Source organism: Parasteatoda tepidariorum, chromosome 8 (genome assembly GCF_982258835.1).
Source record: "Parasteatoda tepidariorum strain Cologne lab strain chromosome 8, Ptep-v5.0, whole genome shotgun sequence".
NCBI classification, from domain to species: Eukaryota; Metazoa; Arthropoda; class Arachnida; order Araneae; family Theridiidae; genus Parasteatoda; species Parasteatoda tepidariorum.
The window spans coordinates 59,158,008-59,179,904 of record NC_141762.1 but is presented as its reverse complement, the minus strand read 5'-3'; the positions used below and the strand labels follow the sequence as shown (position 1 = coordinate 59,179,904).

General features: G+C 28.4%; 1 protein-coding gene across 1 annotated transcript; it reads right to left on the bottom strand.

The window, feature by feature from the left end:
* Window positions 1–1,756: 1,756 nt before the first annotated feature.
* KdelR (ER lumen protein-retaining receptor) lies at window positions 1,757–20,167 on the bottom strand. The gene is made up of 4 exons (XM_043041075.3): window positions 19,964–20,167; window positions 15,346–15,605; window positions 6,458–6,710; window positions 1,757–2,680 (listed from the first exon to the last, which is right to left on the bottom strand). The coding sequence occupies exons 1-4, from the start codon at window positions 20,052–20,054 to the stop codon at window positions 2,646–2,648; spliced, it is 639 nt and encodes a 212-aa protein (XP_042897009.1). The 5' UTR covers window positions 20,055–20,167; the 3' UTR covers window positions 1,757–2,645.
* Window positions 20,168–21,897: the final 1,730 nt, after the last annotated feature.

The window sequence follows — 21,897 nt, the reverse complement described above, 5'->3', positions numbered from 1 at the left end:
TATGCTTTTTTCTATACAACTTAGTAATTTGAAATTTTTAAAGGTTATAGAATTTGTACAACAAAGAAAAATGTAAATTAAAGTTTTAAAAAAAAATAGAAAAATTCTCAAAAATAACTTAAAATTCCATTAACTTTCGAAGAATAAAAAAACTTTTAAGTTCATAAACAAATGTGACTCTTTCAACTCTGTAGTTGCACTTCTGCAGTCTATAAAAAGCCCATAAGGTATTTTTTCCAGCATGTTTAAAAATTTATAATTCTTGAACAATATTACATCATAATCCCTGCACATTTTTCTGCTCACGCTCACCATTTAAAGTTTCTAAGTTTATAATTTTAGCACAGCAAAACAAAATATAACATTAAGTTCAACATCAAAAACAGCAGTGGTGGCCCTTCTGATTCTTTAATGTAGAGAGAAATTATTTATTTACTCCACTTTTAATAGTGTTTACCTGTAATATTTATCATTTTTTCTTAATACTATTCAATGCCATTATGTTTTTCATTGCTTAGCTAGCATTGCAACTTCATCTACAATTTTGTTTTAAAAATTCCAACTTAAAAATGTTTTTACCATCAAAATGTTTACATTCATAATACTTTTTTATAGGTAAGTTTCGCTCCATTTAAGTAAAGACGTTTCCAATATACAATCTCCCCCATAAAATTAAATTCAGAGATTCTATCCAGGTAATTTCATAACCTTAAGATGTCAAAATTTTCTTTCCCCTTTATCAAATTTCTTAAATCATATAAACTGCAATAAACAAAGCAAGCAATAAATAAAATATTTGTCTCGAACTAAAGAAAACTGATTTCTGAGACTCAGTTTAATTGTTTTCAAAATAAATTGATCAAATTTTAATCTGTAAAAAAAACTTCTAGAACAAACCTTTTTTTCATGAAGCATGCAATAAAAAAATATATTCATTGAGTAAGAACCCAGCCAAGACTATTTTTATGAAAAATATGAAATAATGAAGAAATTTGCCGCAGAACTTGAAAATATTATCGTAAATTTAAAACAATTGTATGATTTTCTTCTTTTGATATTTCAAAAAAACATATTTGAGTGTTAATAAAGCTTCTGAAACAGTTCAAATAATTTAGAAAAAAATTAATAATTACTACACTAGTAATTATGAATCAAAGTAGTAAATAATTACAGATCTCGCTGAAAAAAATAACCAAAGTAACAGATAATCTAAAAACTAGTGCAATAAATTTATACTAAATAAACAATTTTTATAAAAAAAACTGATATAAATATCAAAAAATAATTAACTACGTTTCTACAATACTTTTTTTTACTTACTAATATCATTTTAATTTAAAAAACACTTCAGCTACCAAACGATTTTTTCTTTTTTTTTTCAATAAATTTATTTGGTGTGCAAAGATAAAAAAAAGCAAATACTTTAGCGAAAAAAAATTTAATATTACGATATTGTAGCACGATATAAAACAGCCTGTTAAATTTTTATTTGAAAATCATTCCTTTACATTGCAGTTAAAGAAAGTTTTTTTAAAAAAAGTTTACATTTTTTCTTTCCTTTGCAACAAAAGCATTTCAATTCAACAGGCAAGCAGAATAGATACATATTTTTTTTAAACCACGTAAAAACAAAATAGAATCTGCATTACAAAAAATATTTGAGTAAAATAAGTGTAAAAACATTGAAAATGAGAATGTAAAACACAGATGTTAATAGCTTCTTTTTAAGAAGTTTGCATGGAAATATAAGACAAAATTTTGGAAAACAAAATTTTATTTGATTTTTTTTCTTTTTTTTACAAAAATCATTTTCACACAATTACCTAACTTGTATCTCATAAATTTAGAGACTAGGCTTTTTATCATCTTGTCAAAGCTTCTAATGAAACAAAAAACAGAAAACAATTTAAATTTTCATCATAACTAGAAATATTTATTTCTAAGTCATATTTCAAGAGCTTGGTTTCCCTTTTAATACTTTTTTTAAATTGTGAAACATTAAAAAACAATTGTTTTGAATTATTTTCTTTTATATGAACACTACTGGTACATACAGAGAAAAAAAAATTGCAACTGGATAAAGCTATACAGAAAACTGTTGGGAATTTTTCCTTTTTTTATTTGGCATGCTTAACACAAGGTCCAATTATAGAATATATCTATAAAATATTTTGACAATGATTATACATTATATATAAATATATTAAAACAAGCTTTGATCAATTGCACAAAAAAAGATAAATAACGTTTTTTATAAATGTAAATGTAACTTTAAAGATTATAAAATTATAAAACAAATACTAATAAGTAAAATAAAAAAAAACAAGTCTGGATCTGATTAAACAATTTTAATTGTTGAAACAAAAAATACTGTGCTAGCTTTCATGAGTAAAATTATAAATGCCTGATAATTGGTGAAAACTGAAGTACTGATGAGTGACGCAACAGCCAACCCCATAACCAGCACCATGCTGATGAGAATTTGAAACACAAACGCTGAAATTAAATAATCAGAGCAGAATGAATTCTGTTCACATTCTTATCTTGACTTATATTATAAAATCTTACAGTTCATGAGCACAATGTTCTCATTAGCCTGATGAAATGTGTGTGCATAATAAACATTGGATGAAAGTGGTTATTTTCTATGCTGGCAACTTCAGCTGCTTTCCTTTAATGACTGAAATAAATGAAAAACATATTACATTAACATCTAGTATAATTAAAAACTAAGTCATTGCACTAATTAAAACAAATAGTGTTGGATACTAGTATCACAAAAACCAAAAATGAAGGAAATTGAAAATTTATTTCAAAGCATTTAATTGCAATCTTATTTACAAATTTTATCTTTTATCACGTGAGCACAGAAAATCATATTGACTGAGGAGTTGCAACTTTAAGAAATTCACTAAACAAAGTTTACAAAATATATATATATATATAAAATCATAAAGAAACAGCGTATATATCTATTACATTTTCTTCAATAATCGGAACTCATGCCATTACATCCAAGTTTTATTCTATTTTCATAATAATCTTATCAGCAAAACATGCCTCTATTTATAGCCAAACTTAAGAACTCTGGAATAGAATTACTGAAAATTAATGCGACAGATATTTCAGTTTGTTGACATCCTGCGAATTCTGGAATCATTGAAAGCATAACAGAAGATATCAAGATGAGAAAATTAGCCAAAAGTCACTATTTTATTGAAACATTGGTTTTTAAGTACAACATGGAAATGAGTAGCAACAACAGCCAAAATAAGTAATCGGCAATAAAATAGCACAAATAAAGCCTGTCAAAAGTGATTATTAAAATGCACAATTCAAAATTCTTGATACCTAATAATATCATTTGAGAAAATTTCGGGGTTTTCAAAACAATGTGAAAATGCATAGCAATGACTGCAACAACAAAAAGTAGAAAACTGGGATTTGCGATGAAATAGGGACACATGAAACACATCAAAACTGATTAAAATGTGTGATTCGAAACTTGCTACATAAAAATAAAGGAATCTTAAGAAAAATTATGAATCTATGAAATGGACACAAATATAGCACATCAAAAAATAACTCTAAGAAAAGAAATTTCCCTACAATAATAATATAATATTAAAATGTTAAAACAATGTGGAATTTATTACCTGCTTCATTTCTGAAGTGACTGAAGCTTTCAATTAGGTAATATCTCCCCGCTTCAGTTTAATGAGATTATTTATTTAATGTGGAAATTACTAGAAATAATGGCTACAGAGATTTCTGATAGAATCTGTGCAATTTGAACATGTTTAAAAGTGATGACTAAAAATGAAAGCTTCAGTTTAATGAGATTATTTATTTAATGTGGAAATTACTAGAAATAATGGCTACAGAGATTTCTGATAGAATCTGTGCAATTTGAACATGTTTAAAAGTGATGACTAAAAATGAAAGCTTCAGTTTAATGAGATTATTTATTTAATGTGGAAATTACTAGAAATAATGGCTACAGAGATTTCTGATAGAATCTGCGCAAATTGAACATGTTTAAAAGTGATGACTAAAAATGAAAGTTTCAGTTTAATGAGATTATTTAATGTGGAAATTACTAGAAATAATGGCTACAGAGATTTCTGATAGAATCTGCGCAAATTGAACATGTTTAAAAGTGATGACTAAAAATGAAAGCTTCAGTTTAATGAGATTATTTATTTAATGTGGAAATTACTAGAAATAATGGCTACAGAGATTTCTGATAGAATCTGTGCAATTTGAGCATGTTTAAAAGTGATAACTAAAAATGAAAGTTTCAGTTTAATGAGATTATTTAATGTGGAAATTACTAGAAATAATGGCTACAGAGATTTCTGATAGAATCTGCGCAAATTGAACATGTTTAAAAGTGATGACTAAAAATGAAAGATTTAAAAGTTTAACCTTTTTTTTATTTTTCTGAAAGAAAAGGATTTTTTTCATTATATTCAGGTGCTGCTCACCCCTACTCTAAACTCATTGTTAGTTACAATATTTTAAGTTGGCTTTTTAATGATCTTAAAATGCAAACCACTTATCAGGTTCAAAACAAAAGTTCGATAGGGAACTTTTTTTTAACTTTAAAAATACTGGTTCAGTCATTCAGATACATATAATTAAATGTAAATATTGATTGAGTTTATTAAAATGCATTTTTTTAAAAACAGAACACCTAGTATTCATTCATATTTAACATATTGTTAGGGCCTTATAATTATTAATTACCCCATAGATTTTTCTTTCAATTTTAAATAATATTACGGGTCTTGACCTTGTTCGCTGCACTTGACAACCCCTGGAACACACTCAATCAGATTACTACACAGTTTGAGCTTGCTTTTTGAATACTTGTCTGTTTTAGTCTAGCTTTAAGTGTATTTTGATAATCTTTTTAATAAAAAAATTCAAAAATATGCAGCATATACATCTTATGGTTATACATTTTATTGAATCTATCTACCTTAGGGTTGGCATAGTTTTTACCATGTGAGGTTTTTACCAGTATTTACCATGTTTTATACAGTGTTGAGAAAAACATGCTTTTTTTTCATGATTTTTACCTCTAAAAATTTTTTTTTCACAAAGTATTAACTGCTTTGAAAAAAAAAAAAAAAAAAACTTTAGCGTCCTCAATAAATTTCTTATTGTTTTTGCTATTTCTAGGAAAACCTTAAAAGTGTGTTGTTGTTACACATCCCCCTGGAGAAGGAAAGCCTAGACCAGGTACAGAAGGCCGAGTCGCGTCAACCAGCCGATCAACCAGCAGCTGCTTAAAAGAGGCGCAAGACAAAAAAGGTGATCAGGACTAGCAGGTTGTGAGCAGGAAAAAGGTTGGAAAGTCTTCTCCCCATTTTGAAATCTTAAACACTTAAGATGGCCACTACGAAATCAGGTCATGGCCGATTGGAAAGGCCGAAGGCCGCAGCACGTTAATGATAGGTCAGGGCTGTTGCCAGCATACCACTGATGGGATGGAGTATGGCGGCACACTAGAAGCAAACGATGTTTTCCCAGGGAGTGGTTCTCAGTGGGAGTAAGACGGTTCAAACAGTTCATAGGAAGATCACAGCCATTCTTGGTGAGCACATCGGCTGTCTCATTGCCATGTACCCCAACATGCGATGGGATCCATTGGAGGCTATTGGTGTCTTCAGGCCTATCTCAGATAGAAGCTTCATAATCTCCTGACCAGGAATATCAAATATTTCCAGCCAGTTCTTGAAATACTGAATAGCACTCCTACTATCGGTCAATATCCAAATACAATTAGTATCAGTTGTCTGGGCATACTTAAGGGCAATTCCAATAGCTATGATCTCAGTTCTAAAGACTGAGCAATTGTCAGGGTTAAAACTTAAAAGTGTACATAAAGGTAGCATTGAAACAAGAATTTGGAACATTTAAAATAGTCTTGTATTGAAACATTGCGGTACAATATATGATCATTTTGAGAACTAATGTTCTAAAAATTTTTGCAAGGGTTTTAAGTTTTCTTGATATTCCTAATAAGAAATATTTTGTCCTGACTTGCACTTTTTAACCTTATTCCTTGATATTTTCTCCCATAGAGCGACGTCATGACTCTTTTATAATAATCAATATAACAATTACGGCATATTAAGAGATCCAATTTAAAATGCTAATATTAAATTTTTAAAAAAATTTATGTTTGTTAAAAATTACTAGCCTTCCGTTACTGCGACAATTTTTTTTCATGTTTAAGTGAGCAATATTACTCAAAATAGAGTTAAATAAAAGACATTTTTTTAATTAATTTCTGGTTTCGATATAGAAAAGTGAACATACGTTTCACTTTATCTTCTTACGATTTCAACCCGAAAGTGACTCAAAAATAAATGAACTTTTTACTTTCACCTAAATAATAGAACTTTACAAATTGTAAGGAAAAATTTGCTGAAAAAAATAATTTTACCTTTGGTAATGTATAAATAGAAGAAGTCACAATAAAGAATGGTCTGCACAATTCCAGCAATGATTGCAATCAGATCATAAAAGCCTTCGCCATAGTAACGGTATACCCAATTGAGTATATAGAGACCTCTGTATGATCCCAAGCAAAAAAGGTAATGAGAAGTGATGGTTTCAGCTTCACCAGTTTTAGAGACCATGAACAACTGAGGCAAAATAGCAACAGACTCCAAATAGATTGAGAAAGTCCACAAGACCTAACAAAAGGAAACACAAGTTATAAAGCTTTATCAACTAAATTAAAATTATTTTCTATAAGAATTCAACCTAATAAATAAAAAGTTTACATTTTTCTGCCTATTGGAGATAGATGGTAAAAATATAAATTTTTTTCAGTAGAACAAGTTAAATTTATTTACAAGGGTTTTTTTCTTTTTTCTTTTTATTTGCATTATTACCTTAATTTTGCAATAAAAAAAAGAGTTCTTTCCTTTGGATACATAACTATAATTTTTAACTAAAATTTAATAGCATGGAAATAAACAAAAAAATTATTCACACTTAAACTGTATGATAAAATGATATACTACATTTTTAGCATAACACATGAGCTTTTTCATAAAAAAATTTATAAAACAGTATTCCTAAAAAGGAAGAGTGTCGTAATGGTATACATGCAAACATTAGGATATGAAAATTCAGTATAAAATTTTACTTTCATAAACTTTGCATTAAAGAATTGACAAATTAAAGGTCACAACATGATACCCACAATTTTTTGTAATTTAATACAGTTACTTACCTACACAGATAACTAGTTTTTCCTGATCCAATTAAATGGGGGGAAAGATTAACAAATGCATGAATTCCATAAAAGACTTTCTCAGATCAATCTCAATGAATTGAATTAGTATTTCCAGAAGTAGCGATGCACATTTTTAGATGACATAAATAGGTCAATTTTTTGATAGATTTTGTCAAAATATTGAATGCATAAGCATTGTAACTTTCCGCAATTAGCAAAATTCTCAAGTCTTGGCAAAAGCAATAAAAAGTAAATAAAGAGATGAAAGTAGAGAAATATAAAGACAGTTTCACTAGACCTAAGGGTATAAGTTCCGAAACATCCCAAAAAAATTTTAATTTAAAATTATATAAACCTATCTGATATCAAACATTAGGAGACAGAACTGTACAACAAAATTTTTATTCTACCAATTATTTCTGTCCATTTTGTCTTATATTTGCTATGTAAGATTTTTGGCAGTAATAGACATTAAAATAAACAAATTTTTCTAAAGCTGAGTATATGAATTGTCTTAACATCATCGAAAACTACCCAGCCTTTGGAAGAACATGTACAGCCTTACTTTGAAATCTAATTCTGAGAATTCAGAGGGTTACTGAAGTTAATCAGTTATTAAATCTTCACCAATCAAAACCAAAGAATATTTTCGTAAACTGTTGCAACTATATGCTTACAAATTTAATACATCCTTATCATATATTGCAATACAACATATACAACTACAAATCAATGATAGACATTAAGAAAATTTAGTCCATGGTCCAGTAACAAAGATTACACTAGTTGGTGCACATTTTCATTGGTCCCTTAACATAAGTATTTTTTTTTCTTTCTTTTTTTTCTTTTGAAAAAAATACATAAGCTTCTGTGAGGTAAAATTAACAAATACAATGTATAGATTTTTGTAAACTTATTATTACAACTGAGGCTTCATATAAATCAAAATTTTCTCGTTAATTTTTTATGAAAAGGTTAAAAGACAGTATACTTTTAATATATATACTAATTCAAATTTATATATTTACCATTTATATATATCATTATAGATTATTTACATTAAATGTAATAAAGAAATTATAAAAAAAAATTTAAAGTTATAAAAATGAAGATAGATGAAAATTTACCAAGAATGTATGTAAAACATTCACAATTGTAATAGAGTCCACTATTTTGTTACTGAAACAAAAAATGACAAACTAAATCAGCATATCCATTTCTTAATACTCGATCGACGTTAAGTTGTTTCTAGTCACTGTGACCAATAATAATTATCTCATCAGTGGCAAGAGTTAAGATTTTAGATGACCTAGACTACCATTTCATTAGTTTTGAGCCTTGCAAATCATTCTTCAAAGTAATACAAAAAAATTTTATGGAGTTATTCTAAACTTCGATCATGTTATTAAAGTATTTTATTGAAATAAATATATAAGTATTTTATACAAGCTGAATTGAAATTTTAGGCGTTCTTTCCGTTCAACAAGTTTTATAACTTAGAAATAGTGTCAAAGGGGTAGTAAACATGGATGTAATATTTATCCCCCTAATCAACTTGAGCTGTAGGAAGAAAAAATCTGCAGCGGGAAGTCTGTTGTGTGCCTGCTTTGCTTTTGGTAATCATCATCTTGTCCACTTCTGGTTATCTTTGCTTCTCTAATGTCATTTGTTAGAGTTGCTGTAATTGGTTTATTTAAAATACATGCTATTTTCCAATGCATTTTTATAATTTCCAGATGACAACAAGTCTACAGTGGAGTTTAGTTTTTCTACTCTTCTAGTCTGCCATCAACAGCACTTTCTAACATTTAAAAACAAATAAGACTTCTTTTCACAAATCATGTATAGATTTGCTAATACCATCGATAAATTTCTCGAAAAATAATTATATTAAAGCTTACACTCATCATAATTACAAGAAGTGATGGCTTGACATAAAGTAACGAGCCGGCCAGGTGGCCGAGCGGTTAGCGTGCCTGACTGCGGAGCCAATGGCTGCGGGTTCGAATCCCGCTCTGGGCATGGATGTTTCTCTCTGTGCTGTCCTCTGTTGTGTGTGATGTGTGAATGTGGCCCACCCTATGAACGGGTTTGTGGCAGTGTGGCGTGGGTAATGTTGCTCGCCTCCGTGACTTAGGTTCACAGGTGCCCACTGGGTAACGCTAAATGAGCAACACTTCCGGCATCTTCCGAGGCGAAGAACGAGAGTTCAAGTGCCTGCCGTTATTTTAAAAAAAAAAAAAAAAAAAAAAAAAAAAAAAAAAAAAAAAAAAAAATACATAAAGTAACGAACAAATTCAATACAACAAAATAATTTTGATGATTTAAATATGACCCAATTTTTACTCTACACATACTGAAGATCTTAAGACTGTATTGTTTGGAGATCTTCAAATTGTTTGATGATGTTTAAATGTTCAAGGAGAATGAGCATAATTATCTTTATATTAATCACAATGAAGTAATAGACTTTTTAAATACAAAACAATTTAAGTTCGTATAAAAACTCTAAGAGAAAAATAATTAAAATTATAATTTTCATTCCATAATTTTGGTAGAGAGGGGAAGAATCTTAAATACTGATCAAAAAGTCAGACAATTAATAATACAGTCGAACCCCGATATAGTGAGCCTGGGATATAGTGAACACTCGGATGTAGTGAACTTTTTTAGCGGTCCCGTTCGTATTCCTATTTAATTATTTTTAACGCTTATAGTGAACAGCTTAGAACTTGGAAATTCGGTTATAGTGGACTTAAATTTCATTTCTTTAAATATCTTTTTCAGTCCTCCATCTTTAAACTTGTAGGTGTTGGGACTGAAAATGAATGCATTCCTATAAAATGTGTCATATTACTCTCCTTAATGCTTATCACTTTTAACTATACTGTAATAAATGTCAAACAGATCATTTATCTTATACTCCCCCCTCCCTGACAAGCCTCGCTTTAACTCTTTAACCCAAGCTTGCTCTACAACTAGTTAGCTTGGACACCTGCTGAATTTTTGGAATTTTCTTATCTGTCCAAACCATATTCTTTACAAATCACCCCTTGACAATCAAGAAGGGGAACAATTTAACTAATTCTACAGCTGCTCTCTTCATATTCTTACATTGTCTATTTGAGACAAGATTTTTATTTCAAAAGCAGTGAAAATGGCAAATTCTCTAAAGAGAAAAGCGTTTTCGATAGAGGGCAACGTTAAAATTGTAAAACGTATTGATGATGGAACCAATCAATCGACACTGTGTAAGGAATTTTCCTTGTCAAAATCTACAGTTTCAAACATTTGGAAAAATCGAAGTGCAATTCTTGCAGCATACGACAAAAACATGGTTTCATCGAAAAAACTGCGTGGAGCTGAAAGAGAAAACGTAGAAGATGCTTTGTCAAGATGGCTCGAAATCTTGTTCAAAATGTAAAAATCTTGCATTCTTTGCACATAGTCAATAAGAAAATTGATAAACTCAATTTAAAATCAAATTGTGTTCAATCAAAAATCACAAATTTTTTTCATAAAAAGTTAAAATAAAACTAATATTTAGCGACGTAATTACTTTTTCCATCAATTTTTGCTTTATTATCTGTTAATTAGTTAATAATTTTTTAAATAACTAATGCAAAATTGCAAAGCCAATTTTCAATCATTCAACTGTCTTATGCAAAAAATATTCTTCAAAAAATTTGGATATAGTGAACCATCGGTTATAGTGGACACATTACTGAGTCCGCAGACGGTTCACTATAGCGGGGTTCGACTGTACATGCAATGTATTTTAAAAATTAAACGAGAGATTGTTGCAATTTTTAATAACATATTAAAAGATTTACTTACAATAGTGAGTCACAAAAATTTTTATTAAATAATAATGCATTCATTTTTAAACCTTCAACTAGCATTTTCAATTTCTAAAATGTAAAGATTTTGTGATTGTAAATTGTTAAAAGCTAGTATTATGGAGTTACATTTTTAATTTTATTGCTAAATTTGCAGATAATGATTGCAAGAAAAGTTTTAGTTAAACAGTTAAAACAGTTGTATTTAACTTATTATTCATAATAACAAATATTTTTAAAGATATTAATGTATCAAGTGATTTAACTTTTAAATGTTAAAACTTTTATCACATACTACAGTCCAGTACTAATTTTGTATTATATATCAAAAAAACACAATTTTTAAAAACTTTAACTATATAGCTTTCTATATGATATCTTAAAATTTTTTTAAATCAAAATTATTTCATTAAATTGTATTTGAGAAAGGTGAATAATAGTTCGTTAATTTAATGGATTGTTTATTCACTTCAAATGGAATTTAAGCAACAAAAAAAATATTGCTTTGTTTAAATTGCAATGTATAACAGTACAAAGAGAGAGAAATTTCATATGTAAATATAATTTTTTCCCCCTCATTTCGAAAAATAAAAGTGAAAATACCTTGTTTTATTTCATCAAATAAAATAAAAAAGCATTTAATAAAAAAATTTATATTTTCTAATGAAAATAATTAACATAGCTACTTATTTTTAAAAAAAATATTCAAACAGAAATAACAAAAGAAATTAAAATTTATTGCGCAAAACACAAACCATGAATAAAAAATAAAAAGTATCTATTTATATTGAAAAGGATATATTTATTTCATACAAATTTAATTCATAAAAAAATCATCAGTCATGTTTTTTCTAATTAGAAATCCAAACTAAGACAACTTGGATTGATCATCTAAAATAGAGGAAAACAGGGTCATAGATTTGGCTTTGAATTCAGGGGCAACCTCAGATTTGGGGATGGTAATTACTGTTTCTTAGCTGAAAATTGCTTGCTGCTCTGTGCGAGCACGTATTGACGATTAAGAGGGTTAGTAAGAACAAGTAGCAAATTATACTTCAAAAATGAATCCTTTAACACTTAAAAAAAACAATACATGTATTGGAGAATTAATATGACAAACACTTTTGTTTCCTTTCTAAAAGAATATTTTAAAAGAATATTAATTTGTCATAAAAAGAGGGATTGGTTAAGATATTTCCAATCAAATATTAATAAGCTGTCCAACATTAAAAAAAGTTTAAACATTAAATAAAAGGTTATCTCAAATATAACAAATTCAATAGTACACAACTGAGAACATAAATGACAAAAATTATAAGTAAATATAGAGCTTTACATAAAAAAATTAACTTAAAATAAGATACCAAAACACAAGTAATGGAAAAAGAAGACAGTTGAAATACACATTATTTTTAGTGTGTATTTGATTGTTGATGTTGAGAAAATTGTGCATGGTCGTAGAATTGAGGAGAAACTACTAGGCCACTATCACTCACTCCAAACATAAAGTGTTTTGTAGGGTCTTTGAGTGTTGTGTCACTTCATACATCACAGCACTATCTGTTTCAAGACTTCTGGTTATAAATCTTTCACTTCCACCAATACACAAAATTGAATATAATTTTCACAACATTTTGACAAACAACCAAAAATAAATTTTAAAAATTTGAGCCTTTAGATGTATTTTTATACAACAAAAATGAAAATCAGCGGATGCAAGTTTTTGACAATTGGCAAATTATTCGATTTTAACCATTAAATCCAAAAACCTTTTTAGCCATAATTTTTAACAGTTGAAAAAAGCACAAAATTTTTATATAAAAAATAATTAGCCACTATAAATATAAAGTAAAAATAAATAAACAATCAGATAAAATTATTAGTTATCAATCATGTTCAATTCATAATCAAATTTGTTCTTCAATCACTTTGACAATAAACCTTATTATTCCAAGTATTACTGTCAAAAATCCAAAATTTTTTGTGTGGAAATTCATAATCTATTATAAATATCAAATAATAATAAAAAAATGTGCAAAATTGTAATTTATCCAGTCTGTTAATTTGTTTAAATACTGAAAATACAAATATAAAAACAATTTAATGAAACATTAAACAAGTATCTTAATGGTAAAATCAATTTTCATTTATTCCCATTTTACCTCTTCCTTTCCCCAGAAACATACAGTTTTAAAACGTTAGCTTTGCAGTGTTTTGTACTCTTAAGTTTATTTTTCAGCTTTGAATTGAATTAATAAGACTAAAACTCGAAAATATTCCTTCAATCGATAGTGAGTTGCATGGATTAGAATTTGGACTATAGCTATTAAAAAAAACTATTACTATAGCATACTAAAATAACGTGTATAAGGAAGTATATTCTAATAACTATATTAAATATTGATAATAACTTAATTAAACATTTGAATTGATTGATTGAAAAAAAATTATTGACTCATTTAAACTCGGCAAAACTTTTTGATTTTCAAGTACAGTGGAGCATCGTTTATACGACGCCGAAGGGGATGCCGAAAAACGTCGTATAAATGATAATGCCGTATAATCGATTTTTACTTATAAAACTGAAATTCTGTTTTCAGTTAATTTTAATGTTTAATGTGTTGATTTACATAAATTTCTAAATTAGACAAAGCAAAACAAACAAATAACCAAAGAAGAAAAATTGCAGTGAGCAATTTGAATGTATGCTACCTTTAATTATATTTTCTTGCTATTAGTCTCTACAATGCATTGAATAGCGAGTTGAACTTACTGCTTTCTATGATGCAATTTTAGATTTCTAATCAAGGCCAAATCTAATGGCTGAAGCGCACTTGTGCAATTTGCAGGAAAAAAGAGAGCTTTTACATTTTTCAAAATAATTAGTATCGATGGGTGCACTGGACATTGGTCGATGAATAGCAAAATTTTTCATTTTTGCCACCTCATAACATTGTCTAGTTTTTTCAGTCATCTAGTAAAAATTTTGGTCATCATCCAAGCATTCTTGTTGGCACCCTTTTCTGTATCATTCATGTTGGCAAATTCCGCCCTTTTTTTAAAATACACAAGAAAAAAAAATTAAATAAACGTGAACAAAATCTAAAAACCGACGTATAACCGATTCTGTGCGCCGTATAAACGATATATTTTTACATTAAAATGAATAGGAATGATTTGGGACCACACTAAAACGTCGTATAAATGTAAACGTCATATAAGTGATCGTCGTATAAACGATGCTCCACTGTATTAATATTGGAATATATTTTTAACGAAACTAGTCAATAGTTTCAATAATTTCAACTGTATTGCTAATAGATAAATATAAATATTATTTATTATTATACAGGGTTCATACAGAGATCAGAAGAAGAATTCCAAGGAGTCCAAAATTTTAAGGTCTTATCAAAAATTAAAAAACTTTGTGTAAAAGATAATGAGACAGTTTTTTTTAAAAAAATTAAAAAGCAGTTATTATAAGGAACTTGCAAAAATATATAGTTTGCATATTTTTTTCTAGCCCTTTTGAAATAAATTTTGACTTAGTCAAACTTCATCAAGAAAAATAAATAAAGTTATCACTTTTACACATAAATACATTTTCCAGTTTCAAATATTTTAATAAATCTTGTTAAAGTACACAGATGTTAAAGTTTAACATAAAAACCTGACAATCTAATATTTTTAAATTTGAATACATAAAAAAATCTAAGACATTTTATACAAAAAAAACAGTAAATTATTAATTAAGTTAGCTTGTAACATGCAAAATTAAAATTATTTGCTGTTATTTTTTTTCTTCCAACTCTTGCAATTCGATTTTTTTTCTCTTAAAGTTTCTCTTAAACTATAAGATTTTAACAGCTAAGCCATAACATTTAGTTTCCCTGTTTGGACAGCAAATTCATCAGCGTACTTAGTAAGTTCATCTATGCAACGCAATAATTTAAGGAGTTTCTAAGGACTAATTTAGAAATCTAAGTAATTCCAAGTACTCCTTGGAGACTTTTTTACTTCCAAGGAGTTTCTAAGGAGTATAAGGAGTCTGCACGCACCCTAATTATAATGTAAGTATCGTGCATAATTTAACTTCTTATAAAATACTCCCAAAGGAAAAAAGGAATCTTGCCCCAGGTTTTTGACAGTTTTTGCCACTTTTCGACAGGTTTTTAACATATGTCCCAAACCAGTTTTTGACATCAAAAATTATGTCAACTCTTTAAATCAAGTAAAAGTTTAACTTACCTCCAAGGGAGTGAAATCATGATTTACAACAAGAGCCAAAATTACAACTGGGATAACGAGAAATTCAATTCGGAAGGTGTCATGGTTTCTGTCATAGGTTGCTTTAAATTTGAAGTACATCAAATAAAGTGTTGCCATGGAAGTACCGATGAATACAATCTTCATCACAGAATTATAGGCAGATATATAATTGCTGAACAGATCCAAATATCGGGTCGTATAAACCAACCCAAACAGAATTTGACTTCTGCCTGATATTCCTAAATTACAAACATAAATACAGTTAATAATTTCATTTTTTTTTTAAAAGTTATACAGCTGAAATTTAATTATTATTTAACATGTTTACAGTTTGGCTAAGGGTGAACAGCAGCAAAACCTGCAGTTCAGACTAAATACAGTCCTAGAATAGTCATTGTGTAACCATCTCCATCCACTCATAAGTAAATTTGAAAAATTTATACTGATTTGAATTAAAATTTTATAACCTATTTTCATAAATAAAAAATATTTGTATCCTCAATAAGGTAAGGTATCCTCTTTAACCCCTTGGGGACGGGTGATTCAGAAAAGCATTCGTACAAAATCAGAATCAAGTTGCAATTAAATAAAAAACGGTAACTTAAATGTAGTCGTTACTAATTTGACAGACTTACTTTGCTTTTATTTTAATTATTGTTAGTTTAATCATATATATAATCAATGTTAATTCAAAGTATAACTAAATAGTTTTATTTTGAACAAAGTAATGGTGAATTAAATAAATCAAAAAATTATAACTCCGCCCACAAATAAACTGCTAAAGAAATACTTTAATTACCAGTTTTATCTTCTTACCCTGATTGATACGGTTTTTTGCTGTCACGTATTTGTGACAGTCGGCGCGAAAGGGTTAAGAAAAACAAAATCAAAATATCCTTATTCAATTAAAAAAAAGGCTATAATCATGTCAATTCCAATCAACAACGAATGAATCCAAGTGGTTGTGCTATTTTCACAGAATTCCGCATGGTTTTTAAAATCGTTATATTTTAATACGTAATTATAACATATCGCAAAATTCCGAATCACGCATTTTGGTTAGTAATCATTTCTTGATAAACACGTTGACCGCCGCATGGCTTCGAAGATAGTTTTTTAGCAGTCATTAAAATGGATTTTCACTTGGTTTTTAAAATTTCAATGTTTTAATACGATATTATTTCATTTGGTGAACTACGAATCACACATTTCACACACTCAATCATTGACGATTCCTCGGCAATTCCACATAGATTTACATAGTTTTTCAATTATACATTATCGTACATGGGAAATTTCGAATAGCGTGCTTGTAAAATTACTATTCGATGCTCTCCATTTTTGAAGATTTTAGTCCACCTGGTTTTGTCATTTTCCACAGTTTGGAATTTCCACAAAGATTTTAAATGTCTGATTTTATTTTTAATAGATTATTCCGAAATTACGAATCACGTTCTTTTAATAATAACCTAATAAGTAGCTTTAGTTGTGACTATTTCCTCTCAAATTCGCAATTTTTTGAAAATTTGAAGTTTTTGCACACTCTGAAATTGAGAGCGTAATTCATAGCAGTAACAATCCTTTTATGCGAGATATTAAAACAAAGTCAGCAATTTTTTTTAGCTGTAGTGAAATGCCAAATTCCGATAGACAGAAGTTCAGATATGGGACTGGGTAATGTATATAAAACATAAATGCAGATTTACATTTAAGATAAAATGCTTATTATAAAAAAAAGTAAGGCTACTGACTGTAAAATTAAAAATAACAGGATTTGAAGCAATCTGATTAGTGCATACATTTTTTTCAAAATACGGCAATAATAACGAGGATAAAACTAAAAAAATATAATGTTATAAAGAATCAATAATAAGTTTTTCAATTCAGATTTTGTGCTTGCAGAAATTTTTTTAACTGAGATTTTGTGCTTACAGTAAGTTTTACATTTTATCCAAAATTAGCTCTGGGAAGAAGGTACACCATATTGGATAAAATAAAAATATTCCCATTGAATAGCCAGCCATACATAGAACCCTTTGTGTTTTGTCTCCAAGCATGCTTGGTACTAATTTTATCACTCCACTGTAGGGATGAAAGGCTGAGTCAACCCTACCTGGTCTGAGAATAGAAACTCAGATCTATGGCGCGGGAGAGAGAAGAACTACCATTTAGTCACCACCAAACCACGCTTACTGTGAAATATAAAGTTAATGGAAGATTTCCATACAGTGTTCTGCAGCAGAATAATCGCCAAGCCTTGACAACTTCCGGCTGCCCCCGAGAAACTAAAACAAAGCACAGATGGAGACCAACTCGAAGGGTATAACTCATAGCTACCCTAGGAAAACCTCTGAATTTTTTTTTTTTAAATTTGCAAGTTAAGAATCCATTTGGGGTGCCTTGGCAATTGTAGTTAACACTATTTTTTGGGGGAAAAAATCATTAATAAATATTTGTTTATTTATAATTAAGTTAGTCGTTATTAAAAAAATAGCATAGCTTAAATATTATGGTGAAAAAATTATCATACTTATCCATTTGAAATATTTAAGATAAATAAAAAATTTTAACGAACCATTAAAAAAAACTTTATGTGTAAAGTTGAAAAAAAGAAGAAAAAAATCCTCTTAAAACAAAACAAGTATAAAATAAACGTTAAAAGAGATACCGTCTATTGAAAACATTTAAAAATGCCGTGCTGTCATGAAAACGCCCATAAAAAAGTAAATACAAAAGCAAATCAGAAAATATAAAAATCTATTTTAATTTTTGAACGAAAAGTTTAAAGCTGAGCATCTCGATTTTACATTACCCTATTTTCAAGAAGAAATGGAGATAAGATTTTGGAGAAAAATCTCAATTTAGTTTTTTCACTTTGTTGTATTTTTAGAAAAAACGTACTATATAAAAATGAAAAATAATCTTCATAAGAAGCGTTTTTAAAATATGCTGTGTCATAATAAAAATGCTAATAAAAAGAAAAGTTAACCAAAAAAGCAAAAGATTAAAAGAAAAAATTGTTCTTAGCTCTTAAAATATAATCTTAATGTTGAAAATCAGTTTTCTATGTCTTACCATACAGCTAAAAGGAAATACCAAATAGACAAAAGAATTAAGTCTAGGTACCTACTAGAAACGCTTCTTTAAAATACTGAGCTATAATAAAAACAGATACCAGCAACAACAAAAACAAATATATTGTCAATTCTTAAACAAAAAGTGTTGAAAAAACGACGAAATTGATTTGCCTGAATTTTTTTTTGAAAAGACAGCAGACAAAAATCACCAGTTCAGTATAAAGTAATCTTATTTCGATTCTTCATATTTTTTCTTTTATTTGTCTTTTTACAACCTAACAAGCATGTCTTAACACTATTTCTAATAATGCATAGTAAAATATACTATTTTAGATCACTCTATATTAAATCAAATCAAATCACAAAGAAACACTTATTCAAAAAATACTTTGCCGAATATTCAGCAAAAGGTCTGAATGCCTAATATTCCATACATCCCCAGTGGGCACAACAGATCGCTATACAGAAATATCCCCAGCTAACTGTATGCCTGAGTGAAATATAGTAGAAAGCAATGTATAAAGCACAAACCAAATAGTATGTAATATTGGTTTCAACAACACAAAGCATTAAAAGATTTGATAAAAAATTATAATTTTAACATGATTAAAAAATTTTAAAAGAAAACTGCAAATAAATATCTTTTAGATAACACAGAAATTAATAATTGCATAGCTATAGAAACCCCAAAAATAAATAAATGCTTAATATGCTCAGTAATTAACTTTATCCACATCCAGAAAATAAAATAATTAACTATTTTGCCTAAATTAAATTACTTTCGCAAAAAATGCTTAATGTGCACCATATAATTATGAAGAATGCAGACAGTCACAACTTCTATAGTACGTTCAAAAAGAAGAATGGGATATATTTTTAACCATTTATAAATACTGACTTTTTACATTAATGACATATCCAAATTCAACATTTATAGTTAGCATGAATCATTCAATTCAATTAATGCTGGATCATTCTAAATTCTCCATTATTATTACACAACAACCTAAGTATTTCAGTATTTAAAAAAAAACGAAATTCATTCATATAGATGTGAAATTACCTAAAAAATTGCAAAATATCTATTACAATGGCGATAAAATAATACTAAAGCTCATAATAAACAGGGTGAGTGTGGAGGCGCATATGGGAGAGATAGATAAATAATACTATATAAGAAATTTTTGCAAAGAAAGATAGGTTTGCTTATAGTCACCATATTATCAACGGTAAGTATATGAAGACATTCTTAGCAGATACCAAAAGTTTACTCAAATGTATGTATTAGCAAATAGGATCGTCTTAACTTAGGCTTAAGATAAACACAGCATTTACAAGTAAGGTGAAAATATCTTTACTAGTAATCAAAAACACATCTTTAGAGCAATGTATTCTTGAAAATCATATTAATAAAATAAACTTCAAACAATATAAGAATCTAAATAGAACAATTCATGCCGGACACCGGTTGATGACTCCCTTTATTTACACTACTGCTTCTTTCAAACCCTATTAATTACCTGCACATGATCTCGTTTTCCATATCTTCCATAACAAAATAATAATAGCAAGAAGGTGAGACAAATCACCCGCTAATCGGAACACATTCATTATGTTTTTATCCGAAATTGAATTAACCAGCTAATCAAGTCGGCGGAGTGAAATGCTGGCATTCACTACCGTGACGTGGCTTGACAAGAACGCAAAGTACAAAAGAAAACATAAACAAGGATTATGGGAAAGCTTGCAAATAAAACTTTTGCAGGTGGCAGCACCATAGCTGTTTTAAATTTCGTTTTTAATTTTTTTTAGGAAAACTAAAGAAATATAATCAAACATCTGAATACTGCAATAGTTTTTTTGATTTTAGAATTGCATTTAATATAACTTAATTGTTCAATCCTATCTCTCGCAGAAGATCATTATTTTTTAAACTTGAAATTTAAGGGCACCAAAAGTAATGATTAAATTATAAAATAACGGGTGTAATATGATAAATACCATTCATATCACACACTTAAATGAATTTCCTACAAAAATACAGCTTGTTGGAGCTCTTTAGGACATCTGTTTCCTTATTGTGCGTCAGCTCTAAAAGAGGAATTGCGTGGCATCACCCGGGCTCCGCGAATTTCAGGGGCAGCATGACTAAAAAATAAAGTATTTCCTCTCTTTCCAGTTGTTTTATTTTAGAAATTGATATAGGTTACCTTGATAAAATCAATATAAAGAAAGATACCCATTAATTCAGTCCACAAAAAGGTATTTGACACAGATCACAGAAAACGCTTCATCATTAAGTCACTTAAATAAATTTTTAATCACTTTTAATTAAATTTTCAATTTAAAAAATCATAACAAAAATAACTTGAATGAAATGCAAATAACTAGAGTTTAAACTGTTAACAATTTTTCACTTCTAATTAAATAATAAAATCGGTTTAAAAAAAATTAAAAAGTGCGAAATATTTTTATAAAATATATATATATTAAATTGTCAATGGAATGAAACATGACGTTAAGAAAATGCAATGAACCTTTGCAGCTAGAAATTTTAAGTTTTTATAGTTCGACTTATTTAAAAATGATTCCCATAAGTATTCTGAGGTACCTAGCTCTACTATTTCAGCATGTAAGTCGCCACTCAAAATGACAGAAGACACCTGTGCTTGTGCAAACCGATCAACTCATTACTCAGCCTTGCCTACAGGAGACGAACTCTAAGCAAATAAACCACGTAATTAAACAATTATAAGCTTCTTTGATGATTTTATTTTTAAAAAATAATAAATATGTTTAGTTATAATTACACAGATTTTGTAGAGCTATTCTGAAAAATAAGAAATACTTAAAATAATAGGGTTATAATGGTGAAACACGTTGAGAAAGTAAATGCCCATTTCTGTGGGTATGAAATCGTGTGGCTCTTTGTTAACTTATTCGTTAATGAAATAAACCACTAATAAAGTTTGTTATCATCAAAATGTGTAAAAAAGAAATGAATAAAATAATAATAAATAAAATAATAATAAATAAAAATCGCGCTATGCGATCTTTGAAGAGAAAAAGATTCTTCACAGTAAAGTCGATCTTGAACATTTGTTGCTTTAATATAAGAAAAAAAAATGCTACAATAGAATTAACGATTAATATAAGAAATTCAGAATCCGACAAATCACTAATGAGGATCTATCAAAACCTGTCTGAGTGCACAAAGAATCAGAGAGGAATTAAAAGAAAATTCTTGGTAAAAACTTTTGTTTTCATCTGACAATCAAACAAGTTTTGACGCTTTTATGACTACTTAGACTTTTTGTGCATTGTTGGGGCAGAAGACATTATTACCTGCAGACAGGTTTACCCAGCCAATAATTAGAACACTTAAAAAGTCTACCATGCCCCACCCCTGCAATATTTCTGGCAAATAAAAATAAATCAATAAATTTAGCTAAGT